General features: G+C 36.2%; 4 protein-coding genes, 1 non-coding gene and 1 pseudogene across 5 annotated transcripts; 3 read left to right on the top strand and 3 right to left on the bottom strand.

Annotated features, from left to right (window-relative positions):
• Positions 1-1,045: 1,045 nt before the first annotated feature.
• Positions 1,046-1,905, bottom strand: LOC141844591 (uncharacterized). The gene has a single exon (XM_074732636.1). It carries the CDS (start codon positions 1,858-1,860, stop codon positions 1,090-1,092), a length of 771 nt encoding a protein of 256 aa, XP_074588737.1. The 5' UTR covers positions 1,861-1,905; the 3' UTR covers positions 1,046-1,089.
• Positions 1,906-8,931: 7,026 nt separating this feature from the next.
• Positions 8,932-12,447, top strand: LOC141844290 (protein SYM1-like). Its single transcript, XM_074732329.1, has 4 exons — positions 8,932-9,373; positions 10,950-11,178; positions 11,726-11,850; positions 11,935-12,447. Exons 1-4 carry the CDS (start codon positions 9,020-9,022, stop codon positions 12,055-12,057), a joined length of 831 nt encoding a protein of 276 aa, XP_074588430.1. The 5' UTR covers positions 8,932-9,019; the 3' UTR covers positions 12,058-12,447.
• A 966-nt stretch (positions 12,448-13,413) lies between these two features.
• On the bottom strand, positions 13,414-13,934 carry LOC141843800 (uncharacterized). The gene is made up of 2 exons (XM_074731827.1): positions 13,866-13,934; positions 13,414-13,788 (listed from the first exon to the last, which is right to left on the bottom strand). The coding sequence occupies exons 1-2, from the start codon at positions 13,932-13,934 to the stop codon at positions 13,414-13,416; spliced, it is 444 nt and encodes a 147-aa protein (XP_074587928.1).
• Positions 13,935-16,878: 2,944 nt separating this feature from the next.
• On the top strand, positions 16,879-17,616 carry LOC141843817 (uncharacterized). The gene is made up of 3 exons (XM_074731840.1): positions 16,879-17,250; positions 17,332-17,388; positions 17,490-17,616. Exons 1-3 carry the CDS (start codon positions 16,879-16,881, stop codon positions 17,541-17,543), a joined length of 483 nt encoding a protein of 160 aa, XP_074587941.1. The 3' UTR covers positions 17,544-17,616.
• A 1,046-nt stretch (positions 17,617-18,662) lies between these two features.
• On the bottom strand, positions 18,663-20,309 carry LOC141843935 (uncharacterized; annotated as a pseudogene).
• A 1,890-nt stretch (positions 20,310-22,199) lies between these two features.
• On the top strand, positions 22,200-22,280 carry TRNAL-AAG (transfer RNA leucine (anticodon AAG)). Its single transcript has one exon. It is a non-coding gene; the product is annotated as a tRNA-Leu (tRNA).
• The last annotated feature ends 150 nt before the right edge of the window (positions 22,281-22,430 follow it).

Here is a 22,430-nt window from a genome sequence, read left to right as displayed (position 1 = left end):
AATATCTCATTGGTACGAGGCATTTTGGGTAAAATCCAAAAATAAAACCATGAGGGCGTGGGCCAAAGTGGACAATATCGTACTGTTGTGGAGATATATATGGATTCTATCGGATTTAACAGTGGTATCAGAGCGGGTCCATGTGGTGGGAGCTCCTATTAAAGGGTCTGTGGACCGTTAAAGGGGCAGGTCCGGGGTGTTGGGACCGTAAGGGGTCCAGTCCCGTTGGGATCTGTATCAATAAGGGGTCTATTGAGACCGTTAAAGAGGGGCTTCCAGTGGTCCTTTATTTTATCCCTTGTATTTTTGTTATTTGTCTGATTCTTCTAGTGACTAAACTTAGTTTTACTAAAGCTGTTTGATTGTATTATATCAAACTCGATTGGTTGTACTCATATTAGTAGTTTCTCTCATATTCACCACAACACTAGAGAAAATTAAAAATACATGTTCGTTGTACTCATATTTATATTTGGAATAACAGATAAGAGTGGCAGTCCTCTCATTGTGATTCGATAGGTTCAATAACAAGAGTACTTGGTTTGAATTTGATCTTTCTTGCATTGATACTATCATAAAAATAATAATAACTATATTATTTTTTTTAAAAATAATATATTTTATATATTGTAAATAAAAAATTTCTATTAAGATGATGAACAAATAGGTTTTTGAACATAGGTTCTTGATTTAATGTGCTAAGGCCCCTTGCACCAGTCAAATACAACTTTGAGAAGATACCAAAAAAAAAGGAGATAGGAAAGATCAGATGCGAAAATTTGTGATAATACTAATCTAAAAATATAAAAATGACAATTCGTAAAAATGACACTGATGCCGATGCTTCAGAGTTTTTCTATAATGGTCGAGATTTTGGAGCTGTCGAACAGTATTTTACACCTCAAATTTCAACGTGCAATGTGGTACTTTGATTATAAGTGATTTGAGAGCTGAGCGAAAATAAGAACAAATCAGGATTGGCCGGGAGGGATGTTTAATTTGTAGTATCTATAATTAATTTGATCAATAATTTTCTTTTCCAAGTGATAAAATAAAACAACTGCAAAAGAATTTTTGTTCTTGAGCAAATTATCGTAGATCTCGTCTAGTTTCATCTTTCTTCTTTCGATCCGCTGAGTTTGACACGGCGGTCGGCTCCACTGCGTCCGACGAGCACTTGCAGCTCCACCCGCCTTCCGGCGGCGCCACCTTCTTCCGGCCGTTCGCCGACCCCCGCGACCTGATGTCGATCTCCGGCACCTTGGCGACGCCCAGCCGGAATACGGCGCCCCACCCGGGCGGCGCAGCGCTCGCGCTCCTCCACCCCGCGCTCGTCCTGCTGCCGGCGGAGAGAACCCGCGGCGTCGGGCTCGGGCGGGCGTAGAAGTTGTTGGAAACCGTCGGCGCCGCCCGCAGTCGCTCGCCGGAGGAGCCGCTCGAGCGGCGGCTGCCAGACGAATGGCTCCTGCTGACGCAGCTTCCGCTGCTGCTGCTCCGGCTCGTGCTCCTCGAATCCGAAGTGCTCGACCTGCTCCGGCTCGCCCCGCGGTCGCCCCAGGGGCGGAGCGGAAGAATCTGGCCCCGGAAGAAGACTTCGTCGGCGGCGCACATGTCGTGGGCCGCCGACGAGCTCGAGTGAAGTCCCCCTGAAACCGACACCCTGAACTCGAAGTCCTCTAACTCAACCTCCTCACTGGGCCTGACCTCGCCGTCCTCCGACACCCTGCAGAATTCAAATTCCTCTAACTCAACCTCCTCGCAGGGCGTGACCTCGCCGACGTCCTCCGATTTCACGTCGGCGGCCACCGGGAACTCGGAGGGCGACGAGAAATCGTCCGTCTCTTCCAATGTCCGACCCATTGCTTCGTCTTCTACTTCCTCTTCTGCTGCTGCTACGAAATCGCAGCTTCTCTGTGGAGGAAAGGAATCGGATATTTATAGCAGGCGATATAAAATTAGCGAACAAGAAAGCATGCAAGCTGTACTCAGGCGACAAGCCTCCTCTGTCGGCAAGCGATTGGAGTAGGCGTTGCGGCTGAGCGTGGAAGGTCTCTCTCTCTCTCTCACGAAGGTTCTCGGAAATGCAACTGCTGAATAGAGCTGGAATTAAGGTCAAATTTTGGATGGTAAAAATTTGCGATCGATCTGGAGGTGAAGCTGCGGTAGGTCTCTCTCTCTCTTTTGTGCGTGTTAAAGAGGAAGAGGAAGAGGGAGAAGGGCTGGGGACCAGAAGTTTGTAGATATATATTTTAATTAATAATTAATAAAATTAATTAAAATAATTAATAAAAGTATTAATAAAATAATTATTAATTATTAAAATAAGTATTAATAATTATAATTAATAAAATAATAAAATTATTAATAATAATTAATAATAATAAAATAATAATTATTAATTGTTAAAATAAGTATTAATAATTATAATTAATAAAATAATTAAAATAATAAAATTATTAATAATAATTATTAATAATTTAAATAAAAATTATGTATTATTATTATTAATTAATAAAATATTTATTAATTATTTTAATAATATTTATTTTATAATTTTAATTAATTATTATTTAAACTAATTAATTATTTTAAAAATAAAAATAATTAATTAATTATTAATAATTAATTTTAAAAATTAATAGTTAATAATAAATTATTAATTATTAAAAATTATTAATTAATTTTAATTAGTAATTATTAATTATTAATAATTAATAATTTATTTTAATTAGTAATAGCTTTAATTTAGTAACGTAACGGAACGGAGAAGGCGTATCGTATTGCATCTCTTGCCAGCATCTGACTGATCATGCTAACTGCAATTTACACAAACAAGAACACTTCAATCTAATTTACATTTTTAGGCAATAAAAACAAACAAACTAAAGGAGCCCTAAATTATACAAATCATCATCTTTTTTTTTTTTTTAAAAAGTCACTACACCCATCGGATATTGGATATTGTATTTCAAAAATAGTCCTTATCCAATGTTAATATAGCAACTATTAATAATTACTACAATATATAATAACTATTGAATAGCTGTTACAATATTATAGTTTCCTTTCAGAGTTATAATTGTAACAGTTAAAAAGTGATTTTAGCTGCTACTTTAAATTTTTTGAAAATGATTGTAATTAATTTAAATAATTTTGATTAAGTTGATAAAAAATTATTTTGATATGATAATATTTTGAATTTCAAATTTGAGATTTTAAAATTTAAGATTTAATTACAACTACTTGGTAGCTGCTATAGCATATAGAAGCTACTACAATGTAAAATTATATTCAACTATTTCAGTGTTTAGAGTTTATGATATCCAGAGTTCAATATTTTTAAATTTAAAATTTAGCTAAAGCGTATAGAAGTTACTTGATAACTGTTATAACATAAAAAATTAACTATTTCACTAAAAGTTTAAATACTAAATCATAAACTCTAAATATTATTATATTAAAATACTCTTTAGTAACTTAGTCAAAATTATTTAAACTTCATAAAAATTATTTTAAATTGATTAAAATCACTAATTAAAAATAGTTATAGTAGTAGCTATCTAAATATCTAATACATAACTGCTACAATATTACAATAGTATTATATTAAATATTATATATTGTAGCAGCTACTCAATAATTTTTATGCATTGTATTTATTAGTTGTAGCTACTACAATAATGTCAGAAGTAAAGATACTTTTAGGATAAAATATTTAATGAGGTTCTCTTTTAATTTTTTTTGAAAAAAGATGTACTCTTTTGATGATTTATTTAATTTAGGATGTCCTTTTAATTTTTATCCTATATTTTTATAAATATTATAATTTATTAACGTAATGAGATAAAATTACTTAAAATTATTACGCGAATATTGGTATATCAATATATATATATATATATATAGAGAGAGTTAGTCAAAATTATTTAAAAATAATAACGTAGAGGTTAAGGTAGGTTAAAGATGATAAGACCACTTTTAATTCTTATTACATGATCCTTTATCATATAATAATGAGGGTGAAATTAAAAAAAAATATTATTAGTGTTACTAATGCAAAAGGTTCAACCAGATAATTAAAAATATATATATTTTTAAGACGAGCAATTTATAAATTTGAGTCATTTTTCACTTACATATATTAGAATCATGATAGGACAAGTCTCCGAGACTATGATACCATGATAAAAAGATGAAATGTGCTCCTTAATTATAATGAGAGTTTAAATTTCATTCAAGGTGCATTATACTAAAGGAGTTTAAAAAATTTATGATATTGAACGGTCAATCAAAATTTATTTATATTTTTTGATTTATTTTAATAGTCGATAGAAAATTTTTATGGAGTTTGACCGGTATATCACTTTCACAAGGAATCAAATAATAAAAATTAAATACTCAGATTATATATAAAAAAAAATCATGGTATATAGGCCATCGGACGTACAGTTGAGGAATTATTAGGAGTAATTGTGACAAAGAGTGCTAGCTCTTCCGTGGACACAGCAGAGTTGCTTGTTGCCACGGGGAGATGGAGGTTGACTAATGCACAGCCACCGACACTTGATCCATATACCATGACACGTGTCCAATAATATTTTAATAAAAAATAAAAATTATTATTCTAACGATTGATCTCACGATCATATATAAAAAAGATAAATCAAGAAATTACAATTAGCCACGATAGAGGAGGGCGTTATCTTGATTTCGTCGAAATTTAATTTTTATCTACTTTAATAAATCTATTTTATCATAATCAACTCAACTATTCTTAAAGATAACAACACTTGATCCATATAAAATTGTCACGTTGTATTTAAACTCTCAATAATCTCTCGTCAAAATCTCGTATCAAATCTCTTCCAATAATGCTAACCTTTTCATTTCAGGGCCGGCTCAAGGCATAGGCCACTAAGGCCAATTCTAATTTTAATGCTAATTATCATGAAAACGATATTTTAATAAATTTTTTTTTACAATCAAACAATTGTTCACGTGAATCATAGTGCTTCATTATCTATTCATGGTTACACATGAGAATTTGATCCTTGTGCATTTAATAATTATTGCATGCCTATATGTATGATAATCAACAACTATTCTTAAAGATAACATGTACACTAATTAATTTTATATTAAATAATTATTATATTATTATAAAAATATAAAATTTTATTTATATGTTATGTTGTGCATAAACTCTCATATCCAAGTACTAAATTTGGAAGAATATATTTTTTTAATTTTTCATTATAAAATATTATTAACTATACTTATTAGTAGCTCGTCAAAAGCTCGTACCAAATCTCTCCCAATAATGCTAACCTCATGAGCACGAGAGGTAGCTTGCTGTCACAGGCAGTCTCACTCACGCCTGCAGGGGCCTTGGTTGCAACCGTGCCATGTGATCTGGCCGTGAGTGGTCTCACTCGTGGCGGTGATTTGCTCGCGAGCAGCCTTCCTCGAGGTCACAGGTGACTAGGTGAGGCCGTGAGTTCACTTGCGACCGTGGACGCCGTGCTCGTAAATAAATAATATAAAAATTTTGACTGCTACAAGTGGTAATGCTTCTAAAAATATAAATTAATTATTATTTTTATAATTTATAAAATTTATTTATTTTTCATTAACAAGTAATTACCTCATTTCATAAAATGAGAACTCACCTAGCTACCTTTTGGAATGATTTACAATTATTAAAAATAAATACATAGATTGAAATTATATATTGTCTATTTCTTTAAAATGCATTAAGAAAAAAATAAGATATATTTAAAATAGTATTGATGCGGCGAAAATCTCTCACCTCACTAATTACTAATTAAGATGATCGTAGTAGATAATGTTTTTCGATGGGCAGAGCTAGCCCAAAAAAAGAATAGAGCTGGCGTAGGCTTATCTAGGAGTCCAAAGCCACACTATAGGTATAGTGCGAGGGCCTTAGGACCGAGTATGTTCCAAATGTGATTTGATTGGACTAAAACAATGATTATGTTCTAAAACGAATTAAATACAATCAAACTTGACATAAAGTCAACCCTAAAGCCTGCTGAGGTTAGTGGGAAAGCTTGATATTGAGATGAGGTTTGGTAGAGACTCGTAAATCAACTCCCCGAGTCACGGGGCTAAGGGGGAAGAATACAAAATGATGGCTCGATTGATCCCTCGACTCGAAAGACTCACAAAGACAGACAAAGAATATAAGAAGACCATACTTGGTTCCTCGACTCGGATAGATCATCGAAGTCGGAGAGAGAATAATACTCAAATTGCGACCAAGGAGTTAGAAGACGACGATAAACCAAGTTGATTCGGAGATCCAAAGAGTCCGAGAGAGCAAATTAAGTCGATCCAGCATCCAAGAGGTTGGGAGAGCAAATCAAGTTGATCCAGGAGCTTAGAGGTCGGAAGAGAAAATTGATCCAACAACCATGAGATCAAGAAAGCAAATCGAGCCAATCTAACGACCAATATGTTGTTGCAATCAACCTTTGATTAAGGATGATCAAATCTGAATTGAATTTAGATGTTTGATCAATATATTTGATAGTTGGGCAAGAAGTCAAATGGATCATGGATAACGAATCACTTCACTGTTGGAAGTTTAATAAAGAATTAGCAAGGTAAAGTCCAAGTGGATCATGATCAACTGTACACTTGCCAATATTGAAGTCCTACTAGGTCAAGACCGAATGTTAGACATGAGAGTGAAAGTCTTGACAGATTATAGAGAACTGGATGTCGAGTGTGCAGTTAGAGTCCTAACAATTAATAAAGAGTTGGATGTTAGACAAGTGATTGAAAGTTAAACAAGTTAAAAAGGATTGGATATTTGTCAATGGTGAAATCCAAGTAGATTAAGATTGACTGAATGTCAGACAGTGAATGAAGTTCTAAAGACGAAGAGTCTTTAGACAAGGAAAGTCTTAGTATCCCGAAGACCTGAGATCTTTGGCATAAGAGAATTCAGTGCGAATAGCACTTTTAGCATATGAATAATATTTTTAGAACAATAGCAGTTATATAGTTAGCTGCATTATCAATAACTATGTGAAAAGTATCAATCAATTCGATGGATAATGTTTTCAACTTGAAAATCGCACAAAAAGATTTTGAGTCGACTACTACAATTGACTAATAACCAAGTTAAAATGAATCATTAAGTAGATAAAGTTAGAGCAATATTCAAATTTTGACAGATTAGTCGACTGATGAAAAGTAATTGACTAATGGTGAGCAGTCGATTGGGAAGGTGCAAGCAATAGACTAATCAATGAGATTTAGTTACAAATGACAACTCTATAAAAGAGAATTTTGTGAAAATTTTGAGAAATTGATTCTTGAGGGTTTATGGAAATGCTTTTGCATTCTAAAGCTATCAGAAAGCAATCTAAAACAATAAAGCGAGCAAAGCACCAATCTTATATTTATTTTCATTGTGTAAACTTATTTATTTGCATTATATTTATTTTTGTTTATATCTTTGTATTTTTATTTGTATTGCTTGTAAAAACATGTCTTATAAGATATTTCTTCACTTTTGAAAGATATTCGATAAGGAAAAAGATAGTGACGATCACTATAGGGTTCTAGATTGTGGAGTAGGAATTCCAAGGTTTCAAATCACGTAAAATGAGACTTATTATTCACCCCTTTCTAATGACGACAATGATCCTACACATGAGGCTGGGAGAGTAAATCGAATCAATCTAGCAACCAAGACGTCATGAGAGCAAATTGAATCGATCTAGCGGCCAAGAGGTTAAGAGAGTAGCCAAGACGCCGAGAGAGCAAATAGATCCAACGACCAAGAAGCTGTCCAATGCCAAGAGGTCGAGAGAGCAAATTGATTTAGCGGCTAAGAGGCTGAGAGATCAAATTGATCTAACGACCAAGAGGTCAGGAGAGCAAATCGATCCCATGGTCGTGATCAAGATAGCAAATTGATCAAGTGGCCAAAAGGATAGGAGAGCAAATACATCATGTGGCCAAGAGATTGGGAGAGCAAATCTAAGATTTCTGACTCCATCATTGATCGTCTTTAAAATTAATCGATGTAAGTTGAATATCAAGTGTCGATGTAGGAGGATGAGGATGAGTGCCATACAATTGCTCATTTGGTCATTTAGCATGAACATAATTTATCGATATTTATTTATTTATGATGAAATATTGATTAAGTTACTTCAACAAAAGGTAGAATCCGTCATCTTAACGATCTCATACGGTCGGTCCCACGACTATATGTAAGGAGGTAAATCAGAAAGTTATAATTGACCACTATGAAGAGAGAACATTGTCTCAGCTTTGTTAAGATTCAACTCTTGTCTACTTCAACAAATCTGTTGCATAGTAATTAACTCAATTATATATGGAAAGCAATATTAGTTAAGTTACCAATCTATTAACTGGTATACAACGTGGGAATTATTGATTTAGTTAATTTTACAAATAAATTATATAAAATTTGATCACATGATATTACCTTTTACTTTTCATCCATTTATAGGCACTTTCCTTGGCTTGGATTGTTCCATCACGCGGGTCCCGCAGTTCCTTTCCCACGAGCCACGGCGTAAAGTTTGCACGCGTGGCACCTGAACAAAGAGACAGAGTCGGCAAATCGCTCTTTCCCCACCTAATATGACGATTTAAGATACGACATTCTTGCCGACCTTTGTGCCGTTTGGTGGCCTTTCCTCGTCGTGCAGCGCGTGATCTTGTGAGTTAAGTCGCATCTCAAATCGTGAGGCAATTCAATGGTCCTCCGTCCGCCTACTTTCCTGGAGTGTGGCGAAAGGGTTAGTGAAGATACGTATCCTCCCATAATTCTCGATATACGCCACCCACCGCTCACGGTCACGGACGTGTCCTTTTTATTAATAGGCCCAACCGGCGCGGCCCTCAATTTCCAGAGCGTGTATTTTTTTCAACTCCTCTACCTGCCCATTTCCTCCTCCTCCTCCGCCGCCCTTGAAATCGGACCGACCTCCGCAGCCGCATCGAGCTCGCGATCATGAACGGACTCCTACGAAGCAGCGGCCGGCAGGCGCACGCCCTCCTCCTGCGCCACCTTAGCCCCGCCCATCCCCACGGCGGCCTCTCCAACCCCTCGTCGACGGCGGCCAGACCATACGTTCGCTCCCGCCTCCTCTCCTCCAAGTTCAAAGAACCCACTTCTTCGGGCGTCTCCCCCGCTTCTCCTTCCGTCTACTCTCCTTCATTGTCGTCCTCTGCAGCCGCTGCGTCGTCTTCCTATGCTCGGACTGGGTTCGTGAGTTGGTACCTGGGCATGATCGATGCCCGCCCCGTGCTCACTAAAAGCCTCACCGCTGGATCAATCTTCACCGCGGCGGACTTGGCCTCCCAGGTTTTGCTTCGAACTCTCTTTTCCTGACTTACTTTCCTTACTGGAAAAGTTCCCCTACTCCGTCGAATTTGGTTGCGTTTGGGGAGTTTGATTGCCTAGGGGACCAATGTGGGGTGTGAAACGGAACTGAAGTTTTGGGATAAAGATGGTTTAGGGAGTTTGGTTGCTGATTTTGCTTTTAGGAGAGTAGCGGGTTTACAGGATTTGTTGTTTAGGGTTTCCCTACGATGTATAATTTTATTGCTTACACTATGCATGTGTAATTTTGAATAGAGATGGATTTCATGCCAGTTTTTCACATTATCACATACTTGACTGATGGAACGTTGTTATGCATAAAAGGATGTGCTTTGTCTCATCATGCAATCAAGTATATTAGTTATGTTGCTAAAACTATTCCAAATTGGGTGTTATATACTAAGCCCCTTTAGTGAGCATTTCATTGTTGCTTCATAAGTTATTCTTAACAATGACCACTACTTGTTATTAACATAGTGGCCAACCTTCTGATTTGCATTCTCCTTTAGCGTTTTTTCAAGGAAATAGGGCCAAAGCCAAATTCATTTCAAGAGATCTGAAATGAATAGTGTGTGAAGAAGAAAACCATGATAGAAGAATGGATAAAAAGAAATCATAGTAATGCAGATAAGGAAATAAATCATCTTGAATTTGAATTTTCACTTTTTTTTTCTCTATTCAAGAGTTTACTTCTTTGGGTGAGAATTGTGTTTTATTCGTCCACTGTGTTACATCATATAGGTCAGATAGTAGAAATACCAAAATGTAAGTGTGATCAAAGTCAACAAATATTGGATTCAACAAACATTGTATCTCGAGCCTAATATTCAAGTGCCTTTGAAAAATTGAAGAGGTTTGATCATTCAGATGCATCATGTGAAAAAAAATAAATCACTTTCATAAACATTTTATTAGCGTTGTTTGAGGATCAATTGTCACACCCCTGCACAAACTAGGGCCACCAAGAGACAAGTTTTGCTCATTGCGCATGAATTGCAATAGTGTATACAATACAATAGTTATCTAAAAAAACACATGCTTTTGAGGAGATGTCATAAATAGCCTTATATTTCTTACAAATTCCATTACCTGAAGCTTCTTTAATTTGCACATTTTCTCAGAATACACCTACTCATTACACCTACTCATCCTGAATTAGGTGTGCCAGTTTGATGTGAATCACAATGTCATTTTCTTTTATGTGAAGAAGGAAAGAAGAGGAGGGGGGGGGGGGGGGGGGGGGGGGGGGGACTATGGATGTAGAATTTCACTTGCTTTGCCATCATTTATATGAAATTTACCAATTCTGATGTGCCATTTTATCAACTTTTCAGCAAATAAATTCAACATTTTTGATGCATTTATATGTTGACTCATCACTTATTTTATGGATAGAAGACCTAACTATATATCTATTTTTTCAAGTTTCTTGTCGACACTATGCATTAAATTCAACTTTCTTTTTATTCATCTGATAGAATGGTTTAGCTTCTTTTTTAAGAAACAGAGCTACTCAAATATAGCAATGATTATCCCTTTTTTTGTGCATCCTTAGCAGATGATTACACTATCACACTCCGACAGTTTTGATTTCATGAGAACCTTGCGAATGGCTGGTTATGGTACTTTTATATCAGGACCTTCGTTGCATCTCTGGTTTAATTTTGTTTCCCGGGTGCTACCAAAACGAGATGTTGTTACTACTGTCAAGAAGATGGCTCTTGGACAACTTGTTTATGGGCCTATTATGACTGGCGTTTTTTTCTCAGTAAATGCTGCACTACAAGGTAGTGACTTTCTTTTCCTTTATCAGTTCTATGCATAAGTTGTGCACGGTACACTTTGTTTAAACATATTGTCATAGTTGATATTGTTGATGATAGATCTGTGAATCAAAGTGTTCATAGTGGATGGTTGAATATTTGAGATGGATTAGAGGTTTGTCAGGGAATTATTCTAAGTGAAGAAATTCACTGAAGATAAATTATTTCTGAAGACAGTTCTAATTTCTTCCAATTAGTTTGTAGAACTTGTACTGGTATTCTTTTCTGTTTTGTGCCAGGAACATTGTCACATTGGAAGCCTGTGTCTTTTATTGCATTCGTTGCCATCTCCCATTGACTTCCTAGATGCTAGATTAAACTCGTCACCGAGGTGCGAGGTTAACATTGCTTCTGATCTTATAACAGTGGTGTTGTGTTCAAATAACAAACAGTAGTTCTAGATTTATTTGTTGAGTGTGATTGCCATTCTTCCTTTCTTTCATGGCTGTCTTGGCAGTTTGGATTCACTGATTGATGCTACATTTCCATCGCAATTTCCTTTCTATATCAGGTGAAACTGCTTCTGAAATCTTTACCAGATTAAGGAGAGACTTGATTCCTACTTTGAAGAGTGGCGTTGTATACTGGCCTGTTTGTGATTTCATTACGTTCAAATTCATTCCTGTTCGTCTTCAGGTAAAACAGGACCCTTTTTTTATCACAACCCTTTTAATTGTTCTAAGTATCTTTGGTGATCTAAGCTTATTTACTTCTTTTCAGCCACCAGTGAGCAATTCATTCTCATTTATCTGGACCATCTATCTCACATACATGGCAAGCTTGCAGAAGGCAGATGTTGAAAAGATATCAACGACTAAATCCTCTTTCAATCTCGATGATTGAATTTGGATGTTTCCAAATTTTGTATGGCACGTTTGGTGGACAGTGTAGTTTAGTATTGATGCATTCTGAAAGAATCAGGGCAAGGCGTAGGACTGATGATGCAGAATCTTGGTTATCTTTGTTTCATTTGATCACTAAGCTCTTTCTTTGTCAATTCATGAAAAGAAAAGAGCAATTTTGTTAAAACTTTCTCTGTTCCAAGATGCCTACTTCTGATTGACAATCCACCCAAAAGGCTAAGGCAACATGACCATGAAATGCAAACTGTAGCATAAGGTCAATATGAGAAATGTACCTGTAACACAAGGTATTGACTATATTTCATCAGGATATAATCGTGAATTGGGGGGATGATTACTGTTACGACTCCTGCACCACCACCCTTGTTGTTCATCTCTTAAACAAGTCTTCCCTCCTTTGGATCTAATTTTCTCACTCTGATCCGGTAGAAATCAATCATTGTACCATTGAGTGATGATGTCGAATTTTTCGACTTGCGAGGAATAATACGTATAAAAAAATGATAAATTTCAATTAGTTCTATTGATTATTTCTGGGGTGATCAGTTCGGTCTTACGGAAGTTTCCTACCAACTCGGAATAATACGTATCAAAGGGTTCATCGGAAATTGTTCCAATGAAATCCATCTGATGTGTACCTCAATAATCGAATGAAAATAGAGAAAGTAAAGAAAAAGAGTTCCCGAGAGTTCACCTCTCTGTTTATAGCATATATATACTAACTCGAAGTAGGGTCACATAGGTGCGTCCTACTGACTTAGAGCACGTCGCCAGAGATGCGGATGGTATCTCACTCATTTGTTAGAAAACAAATCAAGAGCAGTTAAGAAAGTACTTTCAAATCTCGAAGCTTTGTTGAAGGATTCTGTCAATATTGAGATAAAATCTAAACCAGGTTGTCATATGCAACCTCAAGATTCACTAGATGAATGGCCAATTAAAAAAGAAAAAGTTCATTGTTCTAGGTCAACACACGAAAGTTTGTATGCTTGTAAGTCATCCTACGAGTTAACTCAGAATGTTTCCAATCAACTCAAATCCAGTTAAGTCAATTGGAACTCAACAGTCAACTCAACTCATCAATTTTACTTAATCTACGTGAAGATCTTGACTTTACATGATATGTCTCTGTAAGCCTCTCTATGACCAAGCTTGGGCACTGATTACAACCAAAACTCTAAGGGCATATTAATACTTGACTAAAATTCGTGAACCCAATTAATCCAGATATTACAAATCATATCAATCTTCATCATAGAATTGGTTTGGATATTATTAACTCAGCTTTGTGGGCACTGAGCATGCAAATACAGTCTAGAACTACATAACAAATCAATTACAATCCGAGAGAAACCATCGTGTCCTCTTTGGAACACTGGAAGAGCCAGTGAGGTTGCTTGATCTCCTCCTTCCTCGCTTGGTCTTCTGCATCGCACCCACCCATTCTCTCATATCTGAGCCCTGTGAATAAACCATCATTTGAGGATGAAGAAAAGCTCGAGCCTGAATCATTAGCCAACTGCGCCCTGTTTTTCTTTGACGGAGCTCCGTCGCTTCCGGCGGCAAGCTTCAGCTCCAAGTCACTCTCTTCCAGCTCCACGGTGAGCGTGCTGTTTTTCTTTGCTGGGCCTGGGAGTGCAAGGTCGAGCAGTTCATGGTGCCTCGTCATCGACAGTTTCTGGATTTTGTACAGACGGTGGAGTTCATGCACCTGGCTCAAGCATGGAAAATCAAGACTCACTCAACTCGTTAATTGAAGATCAAAGAATTAAGAGGTCAGGGGAATACCTGATACCTGAAGATCTCTTCCTGTTTTAACATGGCGATCTTCATGCGCTCTCTATCGTACTGTTTCATCTCTCTAGCTCTAGCAAGCACTGCCACTGTGTTTGGTCTTTTAAATTGTTTTCGAGGGAGAAGTTCCCAGAAAATATCATGCGGGCCAGAGCAGTTATAATCTGAGAAAAGGTACGAGAACAATGATGAAGTTAATATCAAAGTAATTAAGTTGCATCTTATTGTCTACTGGCAAAACTTCACCTGAGTTCTTGTCTCAGCCACTGGCAGCAACCTTCAGAAAGTGAATTCTCCTTACAAGATCTTAATGCCCAAATCTGCCAAGACAGAAGCAGGATGCAAAGATCCTGCACATGAAGTGTTTATTAAAGGCAATATATAATCGAGTGAGAAGACGAGATGACCCACTTACTCTATGTTCATTAATTATTCAAAAATCATGGAGCACTGTGTTCTTCCCAAAGAACCAAATTAAATAGACAGCTAAAGCTGCCATGACAGGGCGCCACATGTTTCCTAAACTTTTATTATCATGAACAGTCGTCTGGACATGCATGCATGTTATTGTCTTCACGTCTACACATTCCACTACTCCACTTAATTGTTAAATATTCGAGAGCAGATGGATCATAGGTCTGGAAACATTGTTTTGTTCGTTTGTGGATCCAGATTTGTGGTCTTTGGATGCAGTAATGAATCCAAAAGTCCACACATCTCGTGCAGTAATGTTTGGCCAATTCTCCGGCTGTTTATACTTCATCTTCAACATTTCAAATATTTTGATAATGTTCTTCGTACTCCTGATTTCTGCAAAACGCTGAAAAACAAGGAAGAATGGTACTGTTTCTTTCTGTGCTTGACGATCTCATGCAAGCAGGCCAAGGATGGCGACAGATAGCGGCGCACTCGCTGCCGGCGAGGGGAGGCGCAGCCGCATGCGCTGCTATGCCCCACCTTGTCCTCGATCTGAAAAGGCAATTCAACAGCCATGGCTGACCTCTCTGTAGTTCAAGGATTTGGACATACGCGCACACTCTTTGTGAAGGTTAATTGATTCAGTATCAATATTTCAATTTAATAGTTGTCGTTTGTTCAACCATTTCCATATCTAATCTCTACCCTTAATTTGTTTGTCTGAAATCTTATAAAGGACTAATTCTTTACTCCTTGGTTAATTATTAGTACAGAGTTCTTTAAGCAAGATGATTAGATGGTTTGGTGGTTGCCACTTTTAAAAATGCAGAGATTCTTTAGTCGACATCGAACTTGAAATATTGAAGGAATTTGTGAAGGTAGGATTATGTTAAACATGCATGAACTATATTATCATATCTTTATCTTCTAGATTTTTGTGAAGGTAGAATTGGTTTAAAACTTTCAATTCATCCTTTGTGAATCATGATCTATGATTCGTTAGTGAGCTCACTTTATGAGTTTATTTAGCTTTTCTCCTTTTGATCTTTCCGGAAGAAGAAAAACCTCTTACGAATTCTTGCTCACAATAAGAACGAGAAGGCGATGATATGTAAGTAAAACAATAAGAAATACAATGAGAAAGTAAGAGTTTTTCTTAGAACTCCTTCACTTACTTTGATTCACTTTTATTGGTCTTCAAAAGCTTTCTTACTTATAACCTTCAAGTTCTATTAGCAACTTGTTCTACTGTAGGTAAATCGACTGATCTCCTTTATTGAGGCGAGTATTTTCACAATTGCTTTAACTTTCTTCCTGACAATGGTATCAATTGACTTCATCTACTTACAATCGATTGCTTTGTCAGACAACGGAAACTTTGTCAACCACTCATGTCTTCAAATTAAGTGTAAAAGCTTGGATACAACCAAACAGTAGTTGATAATTTCTTCTACTTAGTCTGCATATCACCTTTTATATTTAAAAGAAGAGATCAATTATAAATATACCAGGTAAGGATAGCAAGAGATTTATCTTATTTCCTCTTGCAAAGGGAGGTTTTGCGAGTGACTTACTTAATGAGTCATAGATCATGAAATACAAGTAAGGTCTTTGACCCACATTACAAATTTATTTAATCTAGTGTCATAATTCTATTGTAATAGGTGTCATGATTGATCTTTATGTGACCTAGCTATCTTCATTATGATCTCCTTTAATAGATTTTGGAAATCTTCTAAACAGTTAGTTGGATTTTGTCTACTGCCGAACTGCTTGAGGTACAAGTAAAACAATGAAGCATGCACTACAATCTTCGATACATCTGGGAGCTAGTTTGTTCAAAATGGATACAATCTTGTACCATCAACAAATCCATTATACAACTCTACTAGTCTATTTAAACTACTCAACTAGCAACGAAACAAAGTAAACAAAAACAAAGCTTTTTTGCATTTATGCCTTGCATGGTGCATTCTGCCAAAGAACTCTTCTGCTTGTTCTTCCTTCGTAATGATTGATTGCAACAATTTAGACAGCTGGTTAGGACATGTGCAAACTTGAATGAATGCCTCGATATATTTGTGAGAATGAGATGTTAATGCTGCACCCTTCTTGGAGGGGACCTGCTGATTTAGGGGGACGATCGATGGAATGCATGCGATTCTATAGCATTGGCATTCTGCAGCATGTGTGTCTCCATAACTGTTGCTGTGGACTTGGTAAATGCATGAATGAAAGAATTCCTCCCATGTGAGCTCATTCAATCCCATTTAAGTGTTTTGCTACCAAAAGTTGGATTCACGTGTGTCTGCGTTTCGATGTATGATGTAAAAACGAAGAAGAAGAAGAAGATATTGCCTGTGTCTGTATTTGAATGAGCAGGGAGTGGGATTGACTTCTAAATGTCCAAACAGTGGAACTGGTGTGTGTGATCTACGTGGTTCGGTACTTGTCTTTGGTAGCTGTGTCTGAGGCTGTTCCATTCTGCATTCAATTCCATTCCCTTCTACGTATACACGCTCTTCTTCTTCTTCTTCTTCTTCTTCGCATCTCCTAATTCCTGCAAACATTTCTCCCTCAATTCTATTGGATGACGATGGAGGAGGAAGAGGTGGTGGAAGGTGCGATCAGCTCCGAGCGCTACAGCAGTGGATCGTGCCAATCTGGCTGGACTGCCTACTTAGAGCACCAGTCTTGGCCCTGCCACCACTCTCTTCTTCTCTGCGACAAAAAGTCTGTTTCTTCTTCTTCTTCGTTCTCCTCCTACCGCAGTCATGTTCATCCCCAACAGGAGGAACAGGAGGAGGACATGTCAATGGTGTCTGATGCATCCTCCAGACCACCTCAATTGCATCGAGCACAGAGGCATGATGATGATGGCAGGAAGAGGAGGGCTGAAGCAGACCGACAACAGGGCTGCTCCAGCTCCCTTTTGGAGGACACTGCTAGTTCTCGTCTTAAGGTACAACACAGTGCAGAGTCATCTCTCTCCCTCCCTCTCTCTCTCTCTTTTTTGTGAATTCTCCATGGATTTGATTTGCAGAGGAAGAAAATGAGGTACCTTGAGTCCTTCCCTGCCATGAAGCCGACTGCTAGACCAGTTGAGTGATTTCCTTTCCTTTTCCTTCCTTTGCTAAGCTTTTTCTTCTCCCTCAGAATTGTTGTTCCTTCACATATTCTGTGCATTTGGCATCTGAATAGGTAGTAGGTGTCAAGGAAGGAGGTGAGGAAGAGCTGAGAAGGAAGATTAGGTGATGACATGTGAAGAGAGATCTTGTTACTCATCTGCTGTGCTTGTTTTTCCTTTTCTTTGGGATGCCAACCAATTGGAAAGCAGCATGAGCAGCAGAAACGTAGTAATAATAATAATAAAAAAGAAATACTCTTCTAGTTTCTTTTTCAGTAGAATATATTGGGGCACGATTCTTTCAATTAATGACGTCATTGATATAATAAATTTAATGGGGGTATCAATATATTAACATAGATGAAAATTTAAAGTTGAGACATAAATGAATATTCTTCCTTTAAAAAAATAAATTTTAAAAGAAGAAATTATTACTTCAAGGGTGCGTTTGATAGGGGATCATCCATTATATTATGTGATTACCAAGTAATCACATAACCAAGGTTATAAGGAATAAAACATAACTTAATGTTGTTTAGTTTAATCCTACTTAATGAGACAAAACCTTATTTGTTTGAAGGTTTTAAACTTACTTTAACATTTACTATATTACCCCTAGTTCAATTATAATTATTTTTTATAACTAAATTAATTTGATATTTAATTATTTTTAAAATTAAATTAAATTATTAATTATAATATTAATAATATAATATATATTATAAATTTTAAAATTTTAAATTATCTTAAGAGAGGCTCTAACAAATCGGGGTAAGTATTTGAGCAAAACCGAATCGACCGAATTGAATAAATTTGAAAATTAAAAATGCTAATTAGAAATTTACATTTCAAACTAGGAATACATAAAAATAAATATTGCCTGTGGTAAAATATTACTTGACACACGCTACTCTTTGACAAAGCTAGTTTCACACAAACACAATTCATATTTTGATAAACTCTATATGGTGCTATATCAAAAGTCATATTCAAAATAATTACAAATCAAAGTATACATCAGAAATACAAAATACTTCAAACACCTACTCATTCATAATATTGAATTATATATATATTCACACAAACACAAAATGAAAAATTCACACAAACATAACTTAAGTTCAATCCAAAATGACATTCATCCAAGAAGTTTTGTTCAAAATGATAGCACGACTATCCAAAAGTATATCCAAAATATAAGTACCAACAATGTATACCAAAATGACAATCTAATTCAAATAGTTAATTCATTCGGAATGGATCTCAGAGAGCAACTTCAATACATAACTTCTCCTAAATATCTTTGGCAATGCGAAGAAGTTGTCAAGCTTGTGTTCATCCTTGAGAATATACTCCCCAACATCCATAATTTGTTGCTCAGAGAATTCAGAAAGTTCTATTAACTCTTCGTATATCTTCTTTTTTCTGTGATTATTCTCTGTTTGTTGTTTGAAGTAGTTGGAGATCTCCTCATCAGATTTAGAAACAGAAGTAATATATTTTTGAATCTGTCCCACCAAGTCACCTAGAGCATCATCAGACTTTCCTTTTTTCCTTTCTGGTTGACTTCTTGTTTGTTGGACAAACTGATGAACTTGGAGTCTCAAATATCTTCTGGTTGTCATCATCAAATTCTTCATCTTTGTGACTTTCAGCATATTCTTCTTTTTCAAGCTCAAACGTATCAATCTCTTCATCACATAAATTTATCTCTTCTACTACATCAGTTGGGGTTTCTACATTAGCTCCTGTGGCATGATCTTTCCCCCACACACAGACATCAAGTCATCAAGGTGGGGGAACTCTTTGTTCCTTAAACCAATAGCAGTTGGATGACTCTAAATTAAAAAATATATCATTAGTAAACAAAATTATCAGACCAAAATTACATTCAAAAGATTATCTTTTCACCAAAATTTACATTCAAAGGAAAGTTTATGATCTATTAAACACAAAAATAGAAAAAGTTATCTTTACCCAATCATCAAAGACATCCTTTGTTGCAATGATACACTTCTCAACATCGTTCCATCCAAATCCACTACTATGATTCAACATCTCGTTGATAGCATGGAATTGCCTCTTCAGTAGCTTGTACGTGTTTTAGATGTGAGACTATGTTTGCACCTTTGCAACCCAACAATCCCCCCCTCAAACAAAGGACCACAGGCCCCCCCTCAAACGGAAAGCCTCCGTTTGATGTCCGAATCCTCGACCCACCAGGACTTCCTGCCCCTCGGTCCACCCAGACCTACTAGGACTTCCTGCCCAGCCGCAACCAGGACTTCCTGCCCCTCGGTCCACCCAGACCTACTAGGACTTCCTGCCCAGCCGCAACCAGGACTTCCTGCCCCTCGATCCACCTGACCTACTAGGACTTCTTGTCCAGCCGTAACCAGGATTTCATGCCCCTCGGTCTACCCGACCTACTAGGACTTCCTGTCCGGTGTCTGGTCCTCTTGATTCAAACACGGGAGCCCCACTTCCTTTGTTTTTAAGGTTCAACCCACATGGTTAGATCCGGATCATGACTCATCCGGCGGTTAGTCCGGTGAAGAGCGGTCTCGCTCTGATACCACTTGTTGGGTTCAAAACAATCTTGACTCGATATGAGAGATAGCTTTCAGATTGTTGGATGGCAATTTAGCAGCCATGACTTTCTCCAAATGCAGCAAGTACCCAGTTCGAAAATCATTCTCGCTCTTCCAAGCTGAATTTTTACTTAACTCAACAAGACAGTCAACTAAAATAACATCCTCTTATTTTGTCCACAAGTGTTTAGTGCTCGGTGGTTTTCTTTTGAACTTCGTTGGCATTGAACTTTCTACTTGTTCAGTTGGTGCATCCTTAATTGTTGCTACTCCTTTTATCCTCTTCTGGCTATGTCCTTCCATTGAAAATTAAAATTAAATTATCAAAATAACACATTATTCTTGCATAAAATATAATCAAATTGTTTAAATAAATAATATACAAATTCAGATACAATCAAATTGTTCAAACGTAATAAATCTAAGATACAATCAAATTATTCAAACTTAATCAAATCCAGATATAACCAAATTGTTTAAACTATTCAAATGGATAATAAACTCAAATACAATATAATCAAAGAGTTCAAATACAGAGAATTCTCTTGTTCTGCACATCATCATTCAAGGAATTGCTGCCCATCTTTCTCAACTCCTACAGAGAATTTAAATTTATTAACACAATCAGAGATGAAGAGGTTTCTAATATTTTTGTCAAATAATCTCTCTTATCTCTTTATTTATTTTTTTGCTCTATTAGTTCAACATGTGCCTCGTTTATAGAAATTTAACCTATTATTTCCATCTGGTTATGTATACACCTGATTTCTCAAAAGCTCGCCTATCTATCTTATCTATCTATTCATAATAATCTCATGTCTAGGATATCAATCAATTTAGATTTGTTGCTTTTAAATTGCGTGATACTTTCCATAAAGCATAGTGGATTGCGACATTGTAGATGAAATTTTCAAAGTTGCAGTTAGACAAGACCATCGAATTCTCTCTATGACCACTCAATTATTTTCATCAATGAATTACATTCTTCTTCTATTATCGAATAATTGTTCTAAGCAAAAGCCTAAACCTATGTTTGTATTAGTCAGAGGGGTAAGCTCTATTTATCAAACAGTTTTGTTTATTACAATATATATTGCAGTGGAGAGAGGCTTGACAGAGCTAAAGAAGCTGGGCATCGAACAGCAATTATGGGAAGCATATATCTCGAAAAGAAATAGAGCAGGAGCTTAAACCAAGCAGCATAAACTAATTAAATGCAAGTCAATGTGATAAATAAAATGCAATTTGCATATCGTTCTGTGCAGATTAGCTAGGTATGATTTTTGTTTTATTTGTTTTATTGGTGCAAACATGGTTAATTAGTCCTGCCATGCATTCACGATTTCAGGCGGATGCTATGCTTCATGTGCTTTTATATTTTTCTGAGTATGTATTTGCATTAATGATTTAATTTGATAGTAGATATTAAATGGATCATTTCAAATCAAATAATATTTAGTTCTATCATTTCTTTTCTCCATGAAATACAATTGCCATTTGCACGGCTTCTTAAGCCCTAGTGATAGAATTAATATAATCATGATAATTTTGAAATTAGTAGAACGGGACGATCATACTATGAATTCTTTATTACAATGTATATATATATAACTCATTGTTGGCATGTGACAGGGAAATGATACGTCCAACAAGTGTCATGCTCCATTCATGTTGGGATTTTTCATACTAAGTATCATTGTGAAAATGTAATTGTGTTGTAAATTTTCTCGTTATGAATGTAGTGAAATAACGTTTCTCGTCATCAGCTAGTGTCCCCATTGAAGTCATTCCTTTTCAATGAAGTCCCAACTCAAGCGAAATCTATATATACAATGAATGAACATGTTTTCTTTCTGACACTAGATTTTCATTTCTTCTAATTTTGCAAATATCCCAATAAATTGACACAAACAAGAATTCATCTGCTGAATTATATTCTACGATGGAGAATTAAGAATGCAATCGGAAGATTTAAGAAGATGAAATTTTAAAAAAAATGGAAGAAAAAAATTCCCGCATTTTCCAGACAAAGCGCAAACGCAAATTGTGTTTCAAAGAAATGCATAAATAATTAAATTGATGTCATCGGTTTCCCATAAAGGGCCAGAAACGGCGATCGAGCAATGGCCCAACCCAAAATCTACTGGAATAGAAAATAAATAAATTTAACTTTGCTTTGTAAATATTGTCAATGTTGAGATGGCCGAGTTGGTCTAAGGCGCCAGATTAAGGTTCTGGTCCGAAAGGGCGTGGGTTCAAATCCCACTCTCAACATATACTTTTAGAGATTATTTTTAAAAAATAAGTAAAATAAAATCTCGGGCTTGTTCTCCAGGGAGAGATATTAGACATTCCAGGTAATAATTTTTTTTTATAATTCATTTATCTAACTTTTCAAATTAATTAATTTTAAAAATGATTCAT

The sequence above is a fragment of the Curcuma longa genome, chromosome 13 (genome assembly GCF_044706935.1).
Source record: "Curcuma longa cultivar G26 ecotype Majalengka, Jawa Barat chromosome 13, ITB_CL_G26_1.1, whole genome shotgun sequence".
In the NCBI taxonomy this organism is placed as follows: Eukaryota; Viridiplantae; Streptophyta; class Magnoliopsida; order Zingiberales; family Zingiberaceae; genus Curcuma; species Curcuma longa.
The sequence above is the reverse complement of the archived record's forward strand: the minus strand, read 5'-3'. Positions and strand labels throughout refer to the sequence as shown.

Excerpts from the sequence above, each read along its gene's own strand:
- LOC141844591 (XM_074732636.1), bottom strand. The coding sequence starts at position 1,860 with ATGGGTCGGACATTGGAAGAGACGGACGATTTCTCGTCGCCCTCCGAG.
- LOC141843817 (XM_074731840.1), top strand. The coding sequence starts at position 16,879 with ATGACGATGGAGGAGGAAGAGGTGGTGGAAGGTGCGATCAGCTCCGAG. Across the intron at positions 17,251-17,331 it reads CTGCTAGTTCTCGTCTTAAG|AGGAAGAAAATGAGGTACCT; the intron begins GTACAACACAGT and ends TTTGATTTGCAG. Across the intron at positions 17,389-17,489 it reads TGAAGCCGACTGCTAGACCA|GTAGTAGGTGTCAAGGAAGG; the intron begins GTTGAGTGATTT and ends GCATCTGAATAG.
- LOC141844290 (XM_074732329.1), top strand. The coding sequence starts at position 9,020 with ATGAACGGACTCCTACGAAGCAGCGGCCGGCAGGCGCACGCCCTCCTC. Across the intron at positions 9,374-10,949 it reads CGGCGGACTTGGCCTCCCAG|ATGATTACACTATCACACTC; the intron begins GTTTTGCTTCGA and ends CATCCTTAGCAG. Across the intron at positions 11,179-11,725 it reads AGTAAATGCTGCACTACAAG|GTGAAACTGCTTCTGAAATC; the intron begins GTAGTGACTTTC and ends TTTCTATATCAG.
- LOC141843800 (XM_074731827.1), bottom strand. The coding sequence starts at position 13,934 with ATGAAACAGTACGATAGAGAGCGCATGAAGATCGCCATGTTAAAACAG. Across the intron at positions 13,789-13,865 it reads AAGAGATCTTCAGGTATCAG|GTGCATGAACTCCACCGTCT; the intron begins GTATTCCCCTGA and ends TGCTTGAGCCAG.